This window comes from Mobula birostris, chromosome 24, assembly GCF_030028105.1.
Source record: "Mobula birostris isolate sMobBir1 chromosome 24, sMobBir1.hap1, whole genome shotgun sequence".
NCBI lineage: Eukaryota > Metazoa > Chordata > Chondrichthyes > Myliobatiformes > Myliobatidae > Mobula > Mobula birostris.
Genome location: NC_092393.1, coordinates 24,540,273 through 24,555,722, shown reverse-complemented (window position 1 = coordinate 24,555,722; position 15,450 = coordinate 24,540,273). Strand labels below are relative to the sequence as shown.

At 43.1% G+C, this 15,450-nt stretch overlaps 1 protein-coding gene across 8 annotated transcripts in view; it reads left to right on the top strand.

Annotated features, from left to right (window-relative positions):
- The window catches only part of b3gntl1 (UDP-GlcNAc:betaGal beta-1,3-N-acetylglucosaminyltransferase-like 1), a 385,172-nt gene that overhangs the window by 20,330 nt on the left and 349,392 nt on the right, over window positions 1-15,450 (top strand). For 7 of the 8 annotated variants that reach the window (XM_072242369.1, XM_072242370.1, XM_072242368.1 and 4 more), the window contains exon 4: window positions 12,302-12,366. The exons of the other annotated variant lie outside the window; for it this stretch is intronic. In XM_072242369.1, the coding sequence (XP_072098470.1) occupies window positions 12,302-12,366 (65 nt within the window). The remainder of the gene's footprint in view (window positions 1-12,301; window positions 12,367-15,450) is intronic. 8 annotated transcript variants of the gene reach the window in all.

The window sequence follows — 15,450 nt, the reverse complement described above, 5'->3', positions numbered from 1 at the left end:
GTGGCAATTGTATAAGCTTTTCATTTTTCTGAATGGATAGATAAAAGATTACCCATAAAACAAACTTGTTTGCTGCTTGGTTTTATTTTGTGTATGGTGATTTAGCAGTTGACAGAAGTATATGTTTGGGTTTATAAATCAGAACTCAAAAGGATTTGAGAAGATCCCAAAGGAATGGGTGGATTTTTGGCACAGATGCAAGTGAATCAAATCCTGTGTAAAGTGACAAATTTGATAGAACATTCTTTTGGCAAGGTTAATCCTGTATGTAATTTCTTCAAACTGGGCATCCCTTTGTGTCCTTTACTGTTTCTACTCATGGTTATTCATTTTCTTGCAAAGATTTGCAGTGTTTAATTACTTTAATAGGGAAAAGTGAAGCATCCCAATGTTTTGAGGCCTCATATAAAAAACCAAGCACTTTGATAGCAGAATAAAAATGGAATTCAGTGTTAATGGCTATATTAAAAGTAAGTTTCCACCTTGGTATTTATGTGTACACAAGAACTGCTTAGTCAGTTATATTACCACAGATGAAAGACAGATGTGGGGTGGTTGAGCAACCATTGAAATTGCCTTTGCATTGTTAGACAGTGATTTACAAGGCCCATTGTTAGGGTGTATAACTGGGTGTGTTGAATATAAGTTTAGAGGCTGTAGTAATTTAACTTGAAGTGTCACTGTTGAGCATTCTTTACAATTCCATTATGTACAAACTGCTCTATGTGAGAGAGCAAAGAGATCTTTCTGAAAACTGCCTTGTGCTTATTAAGCTCTCTGACCAGCAAGCTTTGAAATATGAAGGCAATGAAAAAAATCTTTCCTAATTGATAACTAAACAATTGGTAACTAAAAAACAGGACATACATGGTAAATGGTAGGGCATTGAAGAATGCAGTAGAACAGAGGGATCTAGGAATAATGGTGCATAGTTCCCTGAAGGTGGAAGCTCATGTGGATAGGGTGGTGAAGAAAGCTTTTGGTTTGCTGGCCTTTGTAAATCAGAACATTGAGTATAGGAGTTGGGGTGTAATGTTGAAATTGCACAAGGCATTAGTGAGGCCAAATTTGGAGTATTGTGTACAGTTCAGGTCATCGAATTATAGGAAAGATGTCAACAAAATAGAGAGAGTCCAGAGAAAATTTACTATAATGTTACCTGGGTTTCATCACTTAAGTTACAGAGAAATGTTGAACAAGTTGGGTCTTTATTCTTTGTAGCGTAGAAGGTTGAGGGAGGATTTGATAGAGGTATTTAAAATTATGAGGGGGATAGATAGAGTTGACGTGGATAGGCTTTTTCCATTGAGAGTGGGGGAGATTCAAACAAGAGGACATGAATTGAGAGTTAAAGGGCAAAAGTTGGGGTAACATGGCGGAGAATGTCTTTACTCAGAGAGTGGTAGCTGTGTGGATGAGCTTCCAGCAGAAGTTGTTGAGGCACGTTCAATGTTGTCATTTAAAGTTAAATGGGACAGCTATATGGACCAGAAAGGAATGGAGGGTTATGGGCTGAGTGCAGGTTGGTGGGACTAGGTGAGAGTAAGAGTTCAGCATGGACTAGAAGGGCCGAGATGGCCTGTTTCCGTGCTGTAATTTTTATATGGTGATAATTGCTCTAATGACAGTAACCTGCAGTTGAACTCTTGACGATAAAACATTTAAGATACAGTAGTGGTTTTACATAGAAAACCTACAGCTCAATACAGGCCCTTCGGCCCACACAGCTGTGCCGAACATGTCCTTACCTGAGAAATTACCTAGGGTTACCCATAGCCCTCTATTTTACGGCGGGAGGAGAAGATGGTGGCGTGACGCAGCTCACAGTAGCTATTCCAGTGGTGATGTCTGTTATTTGTCAAGTAGGGTGCCGTGCACAATCCTGATTCCTGAGACGGACGTGAGAGCACTGAGGAACATCTGGTGAAATTTCTGAAATGCCTGCTTCGCTGCTGCTGCTACTGTGTAATCCAGAATGTCCGGAGGAGAAGGCCCCGAGTCCTCAGCTTTGCTTGTTGCTCAGCAGCCGGAGCGGGGTCGAAGCGCTCGGCAGAGGATGGTGCTCGGAGAGGCTGTGTCGGAGGCTCGAAGTTTTCAGATGGATTCAGAGTCTACTGCAGTCGGGTGCTTCCAATGGTGCTGCATCAGCAAGTTGGCGGCGCTTGGAGGTTCGTGGCAGGAAGAGTTCCTCCCTTCTGCCGCCTGAATGAGATGATGAGTCTGTCAGGACTTTGAGACTTTTTTTTACCGTGCCCATGGTCTGCTCTTTATCAAATTATGGTATTGCTTTGAACTGTTACAACTATATGTTATAATTATGTGGTTTTGTCAGTTTTAGTCTTGGTTTGTCCTGTGTTTCGTTGTGATATCATTCTGGAGGAACGTTGTATCATTTTTTAATGCATGCATTTATAAATGACAATAAACGAGGACTGTGTCCTCATAATCTAATCTAAGCTCCATGTACCTATCCAGGAGTCTCTTAAAAGACCCTATCGTATCCGCCTCCACCACCATTGTTGGCAGCTCATTCCACGCACTCACCATGCTCTGCGTTTTTAAAAAAAGAATTACTCCTGATATGTCCTCTGTACTTACTTCCAAGCACCTTAAAACTGTCCTCTTGTGCTAGCCATTTCAGCCCTGGGAAAAAGGCTGCTGACTATCCACACGATCAATGCCTCTCATCATCTTATGCACCTCTATCAGGTCACCTCTCATCCTCAGTCGCTCCAAGGAGAATAGGCCGACTTCACTCAATCTATTCTCATAAGGCATGCTCCCCAATCCAGGCAACATCCTTGTAAATCTCCTCTGCACCCATGCTATAGTTTCCACATCCTAACTGTAGTGAGGTGACCAGAACTGAGCACAGTACTCCAAATGGGGTCTGACCAGGGTCATGTATAGCTGCAACATTATCTCTCAGCTCCTAAACTCAACCCCACGATTGATGAAGACCAATGCACTGTATGCCTTCTTAACCACAGAGTCAACCTGCGCAGCAGCTTTGAGTGTCCAATGGACTCGGACCCCAAGATCCCTCTGATTTTCCACACTACCAGGAGTCTTACCATTAGTACTATATTCTGCCATTTTATTTGACCTACCAAAATGAACAACTTCACACTTATCTGGGTTGAGCTCCATCTGCCGCTTCTCAGCCCAGTTTTGCATCCTATCAATGTCCCGTTGTAACCTCTGACAGCCCTCCACACTATCCACAACACCCCCAATCTTTGTGTCATCAGCAAATTTACTAACCCATCCCTCCACTTCCTCATACAGGTCATTTATAAAAATCAGGAAGTATAGGGATCCCAGAACAGATCCCTGAATCACACCACTGGTCACCGACCTCCATGCGGAATATGACCTGTCTACAACCACTCTTTGCCTTCTGTGGGCAAGCCAGCTCTGGATCCAGAAAGCAATGTCCCCTTGGATCCCATGCCTCCTTACTTTGTCAATAAGCCTTGCAATGGAGTACCTTAACAAATGCCTTGCTGAAATCCATGTACACTACATTTACTGCTCTACCTTCAGCAATGTGTTTAGTCACATCCTCAAAATATTCAATCAGGCTCAAAAGGCACAACCTGCCTTTGACAAAGCCATGTTGACTATTCGTAATCATATAATGACTCTCCAAATGTTCATAAATCCTGCTTCTCAGGATCTTCTCCATCAACTTACCAACCACTGAAGTAAGACTCACTGACCTGTAATAGCCTGGGCTATCTCTTCTCCATTTCTTGAATAAGGAGACAGCATCCGCAACCCTCTAGTCTTCTGGAAATTCTCCTGTCCCCATTGATGATGCAAAGGTCATCGCCAGAGGCTCAGCAATCTCCTCCCTCGCCTCCCACAGTAGCTCAGGTACATCTCGTCTGGTCCTGGTGACTTATCCAACTTGATGCTTTCCAAAAGCTCCAGCACATCCCTCTTTCTTAATATCTACATGCTCAAGCTTTTCAGTCCGCTGTAAGTCATCCCTAAACTCGCCAAGATCCTTTTCTGTAGTGAATACTGAAAAAAGTATTTATTAAGTACCTCTGCTATCTCCTCCAGTTCCATATACACTTTTCCACTGTCACACTTGTTTGGTCCTATTCTCTCATGGTTTATCATCTTGATCTTCACATACTTGTAGAATGCCTTGGGGTTTTCCTTAATGCTGTCTGCCAAGGCCTTCTCATGGCCCCTTCTGGCTTTCCTAATTTCATTCTTAAGTTCCTTCCTGCTAGTCTTATAATCTCCTAGATCTTTATCATTACTTAGTTTTTTGAACCTTTCATAAGCTTTTCTTTTCTTCTTGACTAGATTTACAACAGCCTTTGTACACCATGGTTCCTGTACCCTACCATCCTTTCCCTGTCTCATTGGAACATACCTATGCAGAACTCCACACAAGTATCCCCTGAACATTTGCCACATTTCTGCCATACGTTTTCCTGAGAACATCTGTTCCCAATTCATGCTTCCGAGTTCCTGCCTGATAGCCTCATATTTCCCCTTACTCCAATTAAATGCTTTCCTAACTTGTCTGTTCAAATCCCTCTCCAGTGCTGTGGTAAAGGAGACAGAATTGTGAGCACTATCTCCAAAATGCTCTCCCACTTAGAGACCTGACACCTGACCAGGTTCATTTCCCAATACCAGATCAAGTACAGTCTCTTCTCTTGTAGGCTTATCTATATATTGTGTCAAGAAACCTTCCTGAACACACGTAACAAATTCCACCCCATCTAAACCCCTTGCCCTAGGGAGATGCCGATTGATATTTGGGAAATTAAAATCTCCCACCACGACAACCCTGTTATTATTACACCTTTCCAGAATCTGTCTCCTTATTTGCCCCTCTGTATCCCTGTTATTATTGGGTGGTCTATAATAAACACCCAGTAGAGTTATTGACCCCTTCCTGTTCCTAACTTCCACCCACAGAGTCTCAGAAGACAATCCCTCCCTAACGTCCTCCTTTTCTGCAACCGTAACACTATCTGTGATCAACAGTGCCATGCCCCCACCTCTTTTACCTCCCTCCATGTCCTTTCTGAAACGTCTAAAGCCTGGCACTTGAAGTAACCATTCCTGCCCCTGAGCCATCCAAGTCTCTGTAATGGCCACAATATCATAGCTCCAAGTACTGGTCCATGCTCTAAGCTCATCTGCTTTGTTCATAATACTCCTTGCATTAAAATAGACACATCTCAAACCATCAGTCTGAGCGTGTCCCTTCTCTATCACCTGCCTATCCTCCCTCTTGCACTGTCTCCAAGCTTTCTCTATTCCTGGGCCAACTGCCTCTTACTCCGTCTCTTCAGTTTGGTTCCGATCCCCCAGCATTTCTAGTTTAAGCTCTCCCCAATAGCCTTAGCAAACCTCCCTGCCAGGATATTGGTCTCCCTGGGATTCAAGTGCAACCTGTCCTTCTTGTACATGTCACACCTGCCCCAAATGAGGTCCCAATGATCCAGAAGTCTGAATCCCTGCCTCCTGCACCAATCTCTCAGCCATGCATTTATCCTCCACCTCATTCTATTCCTATACTCACTGTCACGTGGCACAGGCAGTAATCCCGAGATTACTACCTTTGAGGTTCTGCTTCTCAACTTCCTTCCTAAATCCCTGTAGTCTGTTTTCAGGACCTCCTCCGTTTTCCTACCTATATCGTTGGTACCAATATGTATCACGACCTCTGGCTGTTCTCCTTCCCACTTCAGGATATCTTGGACGCGATCAGAAACATCCTGGAATCTAGCACCTGGGAGGTAAACTACCATCCATGTTTCTTTCCTGCGTCCACAGAATTGCCTGTCTGACCCCCTAACTATAGAGTCCCTTATCTCTGCTGCTATCCCCTTCCTTTCCTTACCCTTCTGAGCCACAGGGCCAGACTCTGTGCCAGAGGCGTGGCCACTGTTTCTTCCCCCAGGTAGGCCGTCACCCCCAACAGTACTCAAGCAGGAGTACTTATTGTTAAGGGGGACAGCCACAGGGGTACTCTCTAGTATCTGACTCTTGCCCTTCCCTCTGCTGACTGTTACTCACCTATCTGTTTCCCCAGGCCCCAGTGTGACCACCTGCCTATAGCTCCTCTCTATCACCTTCTTATTCTCCCTGACCAGATGAAGATCATCGAGCTGCATCTCCATTTCCCATGTGATGCTGTGATTTGTTTCACTGTGGGTTAAAATGAAATATTCTGCTTTTAGATGTACAACCTTGGCTGTTGAAATGTTAGAAATATACACACTGTTTCTTTCCTTCAAAGGTGTTAAGTTTCTAATAAAGATGTATTTTAAAGGTTAGTTCACAACAGGGGGATGGGAACCAGTGCAGAAAGACAGAGGGGTGTAAAGTGAGGGTAGAAGCAAAAAGTAGTAAGGAGAAAAGTAAAAGTGGCAGGCCGACAAATCCAGGGCAAGCATCAAAAAGGGCCACTTTTCAACATAGTTGTATAAGGGCTAAGAGAGTTGTAAAAGAGCGCCTGAAGGCTTTGTGTGTCAATGCAAGGGGCATTTGTAACAAGGTGGATGAATTGAAAGTGCAGATTGTTATTAATGATTATGATATAGTTGGGATCACAGAGACATGGCTCCAGGGTGACCAAGGATGGGAGCTCAACGTTCAGGGATATTCAATATTCAGGAGGGATAGACATGAAAGAAAAGGAGGTGGGGTGGCGTTGCTGGTTAAAGATGAGATTAACGCAATAGAAAGGAAGGACATAAGCCAGGAAGATGTGGAATCGATATGGGTAGAGCTGCGTAACACTAAGGGGCAGAAAACGCTGGTGGGAGTTGTGTACAGGCCACCTAACAGTAGTAGTGAGGTCGGAGATGGTATTAAACAGGAAATTAGAAATGTGTGCAATAAAGGAACAGCAGTTATAATGGGTGACTTCAATCTACATGTAGATTGGGTGAACCAAATTGGTAAAGGTGCTGAGGAAGAGGATTTCTTGGAATGTATGCGGGATGGTTTTTTGAACCAACATGTCGAGGAACCAACTAGAGAGCAGGCTATTCTAGACTGGGTTTTGAGCAATGAGGAAGGGTTAATTAGCAATCTTGTCGTGAGAGGCCCCTTGGGTAAGAGTGACCATAATATGGTGGAATTCTTCATTAAGATGGAGAGTGACATAGTTAATTCAGAAACAAAGGTTCTGAACTTAAAGAGGGGTAACTTTGAAGGTATGAGACGTGAATTAGCTAAGATAGACTGGCAAATGACACTTAAAGGATTGACAGTGGATATGCAATGGCAAGCATTTAAAGATTGCATGGATGAACTACAACAATTGTTCATCCCAGTTTGGCAAAAGAATAAATCAAGGAAGGTAGTGCACCCGTGGCTGACAAGAGAAATTAGGGATAGTATCAATTCCAAAGAAGAAGCATACAAATTAGCCAGAAAAAGTGGCTCACCTGAGGACTGGGAGAAATTCAGAGTTCAGCAGAGGAGGACAAAGGGCTTAATTAGGAAGGGGAAAAAAGATTATGAGAGAAAACTGGCAGGGAACATAAAAACTGACTGTAAAAGCTTTTATAGATATGTAAAAAGGAAAAGACTGGTAAAGACAAATGTAGGTCCCCTATAGACAGAAACAGGTGAATTGATTATGGGGAGCAAGGACATGGCAGACCAATTGAATAATTACTTTGGTTCTGTCTTCACTAAGGAGGACATAAATAATCTTCCAGAAATAGTAGGGAACAGAGGGTCCAGTGAGATGGAGGAACTGAGCGAAATACATGTTAGTAGGGAAGTGGTGTTGGGTAAATTGAAGGGATTAAAGGCAGATAAATCCCCAGGGCCAGGTGGTCTGCATCCCAGAGTGCTTAAGGAAGTAGCCCAAGAAATAGTGGATGCATTAGTGATAATTTTTCAAAACTCGTTAGATTCTGGACTAGTTCCTGAGGATTGGAGGGTGGCTAATGTAACTCCACTTTTTAAAAAAGGAGGGAGAGAGAAACCGGGGAATTATAGACCGGTTAGCCTAACGTCGGTGGTGGGGAAACTGCTGGAGTCAGTTATCAAAGATGTGATAACAGCACATTTGGAAAGCGGTGAAATCATCAGACAAAGTCAGCATGGATTTGTGAAAGGAAAATCATGTCTGACGAATCTCATAGAATTTTTTGAGGATGTAACTAGTAGAGTGGATAGGGGAGAACCAGTGGATGTGGTATATTTGGATTTTCAAAAGGCTTTTGACAAGGTCCCACACAGGAGATTAGTGTGCAAACTTAAAGCACACGGTATTGGGGGTAAGGTATTGATGTGGATAGAGAATTGGTTAGCAGACAGGAAGCAAAGAGTGGGAATAAACGGGACCTTTTCAGAATGGCATGCAGTGACTAGTGGGGTACCGCAAGGCTCAGTGCTGGGACCCCAGTTGTTTACAATATATATTAATGACTTGGATGAGGGAATTAAATGCAGCATCTCCAAGTTTGCGGGTGTCACGAAGCTGGGCGGCAATGTTAGCTGTGAGGAGGATGCTAAGAGGATGCAGGGTGACTTGGATAGGTTGGGTGAGTGGGCAAATTCATGGCAGATGCAATTTAATGTGGATAAATGTGAAGTTATCCACTTTGGTGGCAAAAATAGGAAAACAGATTATTATCTGAATGGTGGCCGATTAGGAAAAGGGGAGGCGCAACGAGACCTGTGTGTCATTATACACCAGTCATTGAAAGTGGGCATGCAGGTACAGCAGGCGGTGAAAAAGGCGAATGGTATGCTGGCATTTATAGCGAGAGGATTCGAGTACAGGAGCAGGGAGGTACTACTGCAGTTGTACAAGGCCTTGGTGAGACCACACCTGGAGTATTGTGTGCAGTTTTGGTCCCCTAATCTGAGGAAAGACATCCTTGCCATAGAGGGAGTACAAAGAAGGTTCACCAGATTGATTCCTGGGATGGCAGGACTTTCATATGAAGAAAGACTGGATGAACTGGGCTTGTACTCGTTGGAATTTAGAAGATTGAGGGGGGATCTGATTGAAACGTATAAAATCCTGAAGGGATTGGACAGGCTAGATGCAGGAAGATTGTTCCCGATGTTGGGGAAGTCCAGAACGAAGGGTCACAGTTTGAGGATAAAGGGGAAGCCTTTTAGGACCGAGATTAGGAAAAACTTCTTCACACAGAGAGTGGTGAATCTGGAATTCTCTGCCACAGGAAACAGTTGAGGCCAGTTCATTGGCTATACTTAAGAGGGAGTTAGATATGGCCCTTGTGGCTAAAGGGATCAGGGGGTATGGAGAGAAGGCAGGTACAGGGTTCTGAGTTGGATGATCAGCCATGATCGTACTGAATGGCAGTGCAGGCTCGAAGGACCGAATGGCCTACTCCTGCACCTATTTTCTATGTTTCTATGTAAAACTGAATTTGAAAAAAAATGCGTCCAGAAAACCCGAAGTAAATCTAATGTGACAGCATTTTGCCTCTTATCTGATAGGAATCGATGTTGAAACTTGCAACTTCATGTACAGATTGGGCAGTAAAGACATGATTTATACTGGCAGTGCTGTGGAAAAATTCAACTGTAGTCATGGAGAATGGGCTTTCTGAAAAGACTGAGAGGAAATGGGTCTGCTGGTGCTAACATTGATTGCACCAAGTTCGTTGGTTACAGCAATACACACTGCATTGCGGAAACCTCTTTGTTTGATAAGACTATCCACAGCTACCAATTCTGTTTGGTCTCGAGCTCCGGTATTGGAATCATAGGACATTATGGAACCTTGTGTGCAATAGCTTTATGTCACTCATTGGGATATGGGGTGTCTTTAAAAATAAGTTTGGGGTGACCTTTGACTTTTTGTTCTTATTTACTCGTGAGGGCTTTAGGATTTATATATCCAAAGTATTGTGGATAAAAATAATTCTTTATTATACCTAGTATTTGTGAGTGTACTGGTTAAGGCATTATTCACCTTCCTTTATGAAGCATTCATGGTCCAGTTCTTATGCACTGGGTCAAAAGTTGAACCAATTCACAGCAGGGATTTTCCATTTTCAGTCCTAAGGTCCTGAAGAGTTAGCTGACCTGAGACAAAGTGTGGAGTGTAGGTGGCTGAGCTGTTATTGTGCTTGAATAAGAAGAGGGGGGTACAAGACAAATAAGTGGTATTGCTATTAATGATTAAAGCCTCTGTTAGATAATGCATTCTGAAGATAGAGTTGAAAGTTTTAACAAATGTCCCTCGTGTCAAATAGTCTGTGTATTCACTAGTTTCATATTTGTTGGGCAACCAAGTTCAGTGCCCTTTGAAGCAAAGCTGGGGATCTATATAAACGGTTGTGATAATGGGGATTAGTACAGGATTGGAGAAGTTTTTTGTTCTGTATAGTCGTTCCAGTCACACACTGCACAGACTTCTATGTTCATGGCCGCTGGAAGATTGGAATGTAGTGTCTATCATATAGCATAGAGCAACACACTGTGGCAATATTTGCCCTCTTTTCATTACTACCATAAGGGAGTAGGTATAGGAGTCTGAAGACCCACACTCAACGGTTTAGGAATAGCTTTCTCCCCTATGCCATCAGATTTCAGAGCAGTCCATGAATTCTGAACATTACCTTGCTATTTCCTCTTTTGCACTACTGGGAAGCCATAAGTGGAAAAGGTACACCATCTGCCCCCCTTTCCTGCCCACCTGACTTCATCTATCACCTTCTAGTTTGTACTTCTTTCCTTCCCCTTACCTTTGTATTCTGACATCTTCCCCCTTTCTTTCCAGTCCCGATGAAAGGTCTTGGCCTGAAATGTTGACTGTTTATTTGGTTCCATAGGTGCTGCCTGAGCTCCTGAGTTCCTCCAGCATTTTGTGTGTGTTGCTGTGGAAGTCCAAAATCTGCAGAATCTCTTGTGTTTATGTAACCCTTAGGCTCGGCCAGCACGTGTTCTTCTAGGGGAAAGCAACTCCTGGCCCCGCCAAACTGAGAAATCTCGTTTGTGTTGATGCTACATGCTGTGTTGCCCGGTTACAAATCTGCACTGCAAAATATCGGACAGTACACCATATGCAATTAAGTGATTGAACTTTATAAATCCCAATCTGGATAGAGGGTTAATAAAGAAAATAAAAAGTAAAAGGGCGCATTTTAAGGAAAAAGTCTATTGCGCATCATTGGAGCTCACTGTTCATTCATTTGTTCCTGTTGACCTCCAAGCGTAGCCTGTCCTCGGACCCTCACTCTTCAGTCCACTCCATCCGGTGGTCTTCCGACTCTCTCCATTCACGTCCTCTTTTCTCCATCGCTCCCCAATGAAAGACTGCAAAAAACCTGGCTTCCAGACACACAAGAAAGAACAACATTTCTTCATTGCCTAACCCCTGCATTCCAAAGCCCCGTTATCTCTAGCCATAACCCAAACATTGCTGCTACAGAGAAACCATTACATTAGCAGTGAACATTACATAGAAGCCATTACATTAGCCTTAGCAGTGAAACCTTACAGCGTGTTACATTTATGTTTGGCTTCTTCATAAATTTTCTATAGTACAGCAACCAGGAATGTACACACCGTTCCAGGTAGGGGTTCACCAACATCTTTTACAGCTGTTACATGATTTAATGCCTTGTATAATGAACATAACTATTCCATATACCATCTTCATTACTTTGTCTACCTGTCCCACCATTTTCAGGGTACAGTGTACTTGCAACCTTAGATCTCTCTTCTGCAACAACCCCCACCCCTCGACCAAGGCCCTAAGTTTCACTGTCTACATCCTGCCTCAGCTTAACTTACAACAATACTTCATTTTGTACTTGTCTGACTTAAATTCCATCTGCCATTCTATGGCCCATGTTGCCGGTTGATCTCAATTTTTTTGTGGCCTTAGACAGTCTTCTTCACTGTTCACCACACCACCACTTTTGGTGTCATCTGTAAACTTTACTAGTTATGCCACCTACATCTCATCCAACTGACAGGTAACTATTCACTGCATGAAAACTGCAAGTCGTATATAGTTATGCTCATAATATGTTTATATCTTCTTCTTGAATCCATCAACCCTACTGGGGCATAGGCTGCCGACTGCAGCTTGCTAGAGCCGTCTGTCTTATTGGTGAATCCTTCCTCTCAGAAATGAGGTCTTTGGAGTTTCTATTGGTGTTTCTGTAGTTTTGAACTTTTATGGGATAGGTTTTGCCCAATCCTTCTCCTTTTGCAGCCGGGCTTGGGACCGTCCATGTCAGAGTTAATATCTTAATATGCATGTCGAAAACTTTGGGGTATGTTCTTAAAATAGTTTTTTTTTGTATTTCTGCAGTGGGTTTTGCCAAGAATTGTGCAATTGCACAAAGTTTTGGAAGATTTCTTTGTTTTCTGGATGCAGTGAGTATATATCTACAATTATTTTCACATAAAATCATGTCCAATTCAGAAGAACGTGAATAATTATTTTTAATTATAAATAGAAATATTAATTGCTGGAAATGCTCAGAGTGTGCGTGTGTGTGATTAAAAAACAGAGATACCATTGCTGGTTGGGTTTCATTCGTCAAAATTGACCAGTTGAGTTGCAAGCAAGAAAGACCCTTTATCTCACATTAAGTTCAATGTTGACTCCCAGGTGCAGTATTGTCAGAAGAAGGGATACTGTTCCTTTAGCATTTAGATTATGAAGACACGCAGTCCTTTTTTATTGTCATTTAGTAATGCATGCATTAAGAAATGATACAATATTTCCTCCGGTGTGATATCACAAAACACAGGACAGACCAAGGTTGAAAAAACTAACAAAACCACATCATTATAACATATAGTTACAACAGTGCAACAATACCATAACTTGATGAAGAAGTCTGTGAGCACAGTAAAAAGTTCAAAGTTTCTCAAATGTCCCACATCTCACGCATACGGGAGAAGGAAGAAAAACTCTCCCTGCCATGCCGACCACAGTCTGACTCTGAGTCATCCGAAAACTTCGAGCCTCCGATCAGCTCTCCAACACCGGGTACTGAGCGCCATCTCTGTCCGAATGATTCGACCTCAATCTCAGTCACCAACAGCAGGCAAGGCCGGGGATTTTGAGGCCTTCCCTCCAGAAGATTCCCGACTGCGCAGTAACAACAGCAGCGAACTGGCGTTTCAGAAATTTCTCCAGATGTTCCTCTGTGCTTTCATGTCCGTCTCCATCAAATCAGAATTGTCCACGGCCCCTATTTAACGGATACGATATCATTTTTCCCCGGAGGGCTGCGCATGCGCGGCACGCTGCTCTCTCTCCTCCCGCCTTTCTTGGTCTTGACTGGACCAAAGAGAACGAAAATTGGAGTGGGTTGGAGTGTTAAGGTGATAGGCAACTGGAAGGTCAGCGTCACCACTGGTATCCTACAGTTGACCATTGTGCATTTGGTTTCTCCATTGTTCTCCATTGATGAGATTGTGGGCATTGAATGTAGTACACTAAATTTGAAGAAGTGGAAGTGACTTAGTGCTTCACCTGTACCTGTGGCCATTTCTGATGAGTTACGTGGCCACATCAGTCTGGTCAACATCTTGAACGCAATAAAAACTGAACACTTGTTCTTGCTTGAATTAATGTCTGCTATATTCACATAACCGCAGAATACTCCCTAACAAATGTACCCTAAAAAGTGAGGGAGGCAGGACTGAAATACAGATTATTCCATGCATCACACAAAGAGACATGCACATTTTGGAGTGTATGTGACTTCTTATTGTTACATCTTAGGCTTGGAGCAACTGAGTGAAGTTAAAGGAGAAGTTATTCAGCATGAGAGTGAATGAGAATGATGCTGGACAGATTTCGTAGGTCCTCTTCAAGGAAAGTGCCATCCTGGGGTGTGGTAGGGATGCAGAGAATGTTTACCGTCAGCATGTGCAGATTTGGGTGCAAGGAGCTGGTTATGGAAAGAGCCAGGTATCTCAGTTGTAAATGGGAAGGGACTGGACTGAAGAAGAGTCAAGGTAGAAAGAAGTATATTCTATGGAACAAGAAGGAGGACTAGTTTTCTGGATTACAGTGATGTGATTTTCGGAGATGGGAACATGGACCAGGGGGAGGTTTAAGGAGATATCTGTGAGACAGAGGTGAATTTGCCGAGGATTGTCACCTTGTCGTCGTGCAGAGGATTGTGAGTTCCTGAGATACCCAAAGCGATATCACTTAGCTCCTGGTAGGATCACCAATGGTGGTAAGGTCAAGGGGGAAGTTCAAGACAAAGAGCCATCCAACCAAAATCTTAATGGTGGAGCTGCCAGGAGATGATGAAACATTACAACGGCAGTGAAGGCAGAGGAAGGCTGCGGCAGTGAAGGGTCCCTAGTTGTCTTGCGTTCCGTGCTACTGGGCACTGGCCCTAAGCTCAAGGACCATGTGGTGGCTTCCTGTACATCAGCCTTCCCACATTAAACAAAGTCACAGACAGGCTTCCTCCATTAAGGGAATCCAACCTGACAGCCCAGATTGAGTCCTGTGGCGATGAGAGTACGTGAATCTTGGATTGGCCTCTGTAGCCACCTGAGGACCCAATAATAGACAAACCCTTGGGTGAACATCAAACCTGACTGGAGTGATCACACTACTATTACTCTGCTAAGCACTGGCACCATCCTTGTCAGCATATTGAATGTCAATGTCAGGATTGATCCTTGTTGAATAGAGTTCTATGAGTTCAGAATAAAGTAGGTGTCAATGAACAAGGACAGTGAAAAGATGGGGTGGTCAAAGTCATGCTTGCTGTTTGAGGTGGGGAGACAGGGTCCAGGTAGATCAGAAATTCTGAAGATGCATCCATGGTGTTGGGATTAAGAGTTTTAGAATAAAACAATGGGCTTGGAGACAAAGATAGTAGCAAAAGTGCTAAACATTGTTTTGGGATGTCAGGGACTAATTTTGAGGGTAGATTATTTGGGATCTGAGAAGGGAAGCTGGTTGAAAAAAATACTAAGTGTGGAACTAGAGGAGAGCTGGGATCTGAAAAATTACTAGATTTGAAGGGTTTTGAAGTTTGCAATCTTTGAAGCCTGAAAGGAAAGAGACGTCATTTATTAAAGTGTCAAAAACAATAAAGGATGAAGTCAGTGTGCAGTCAGATATCTTTGAGATGTATTGAGTTGATATTTTTTGAGAGAGAGAGAGAGGTTAAGAGGATGCATGTGCTGTTTTGTATTTTTAAGCATGAATCTCTGCGTATGCACGAAGCAGTGATTGAAAGAGCATTGAATATCTTCTGTATAACTGTAGTTATTTGTAGAACTGTGAAGGGTGGAATATCAATTTGATTCAACAAGAAATAAATCAGAGTGTGAGACATTTGCTATGGAATGCCTGTCACTTTAATTCTTCATTCCTCTCCATTCTGACCTCCTATTCTTTAGCCTTTTACACTGTTAATGAAGCCGAGTGTAAACTAGAGGTACAGCATTTCATATTCTGACTTGCAGTATCAA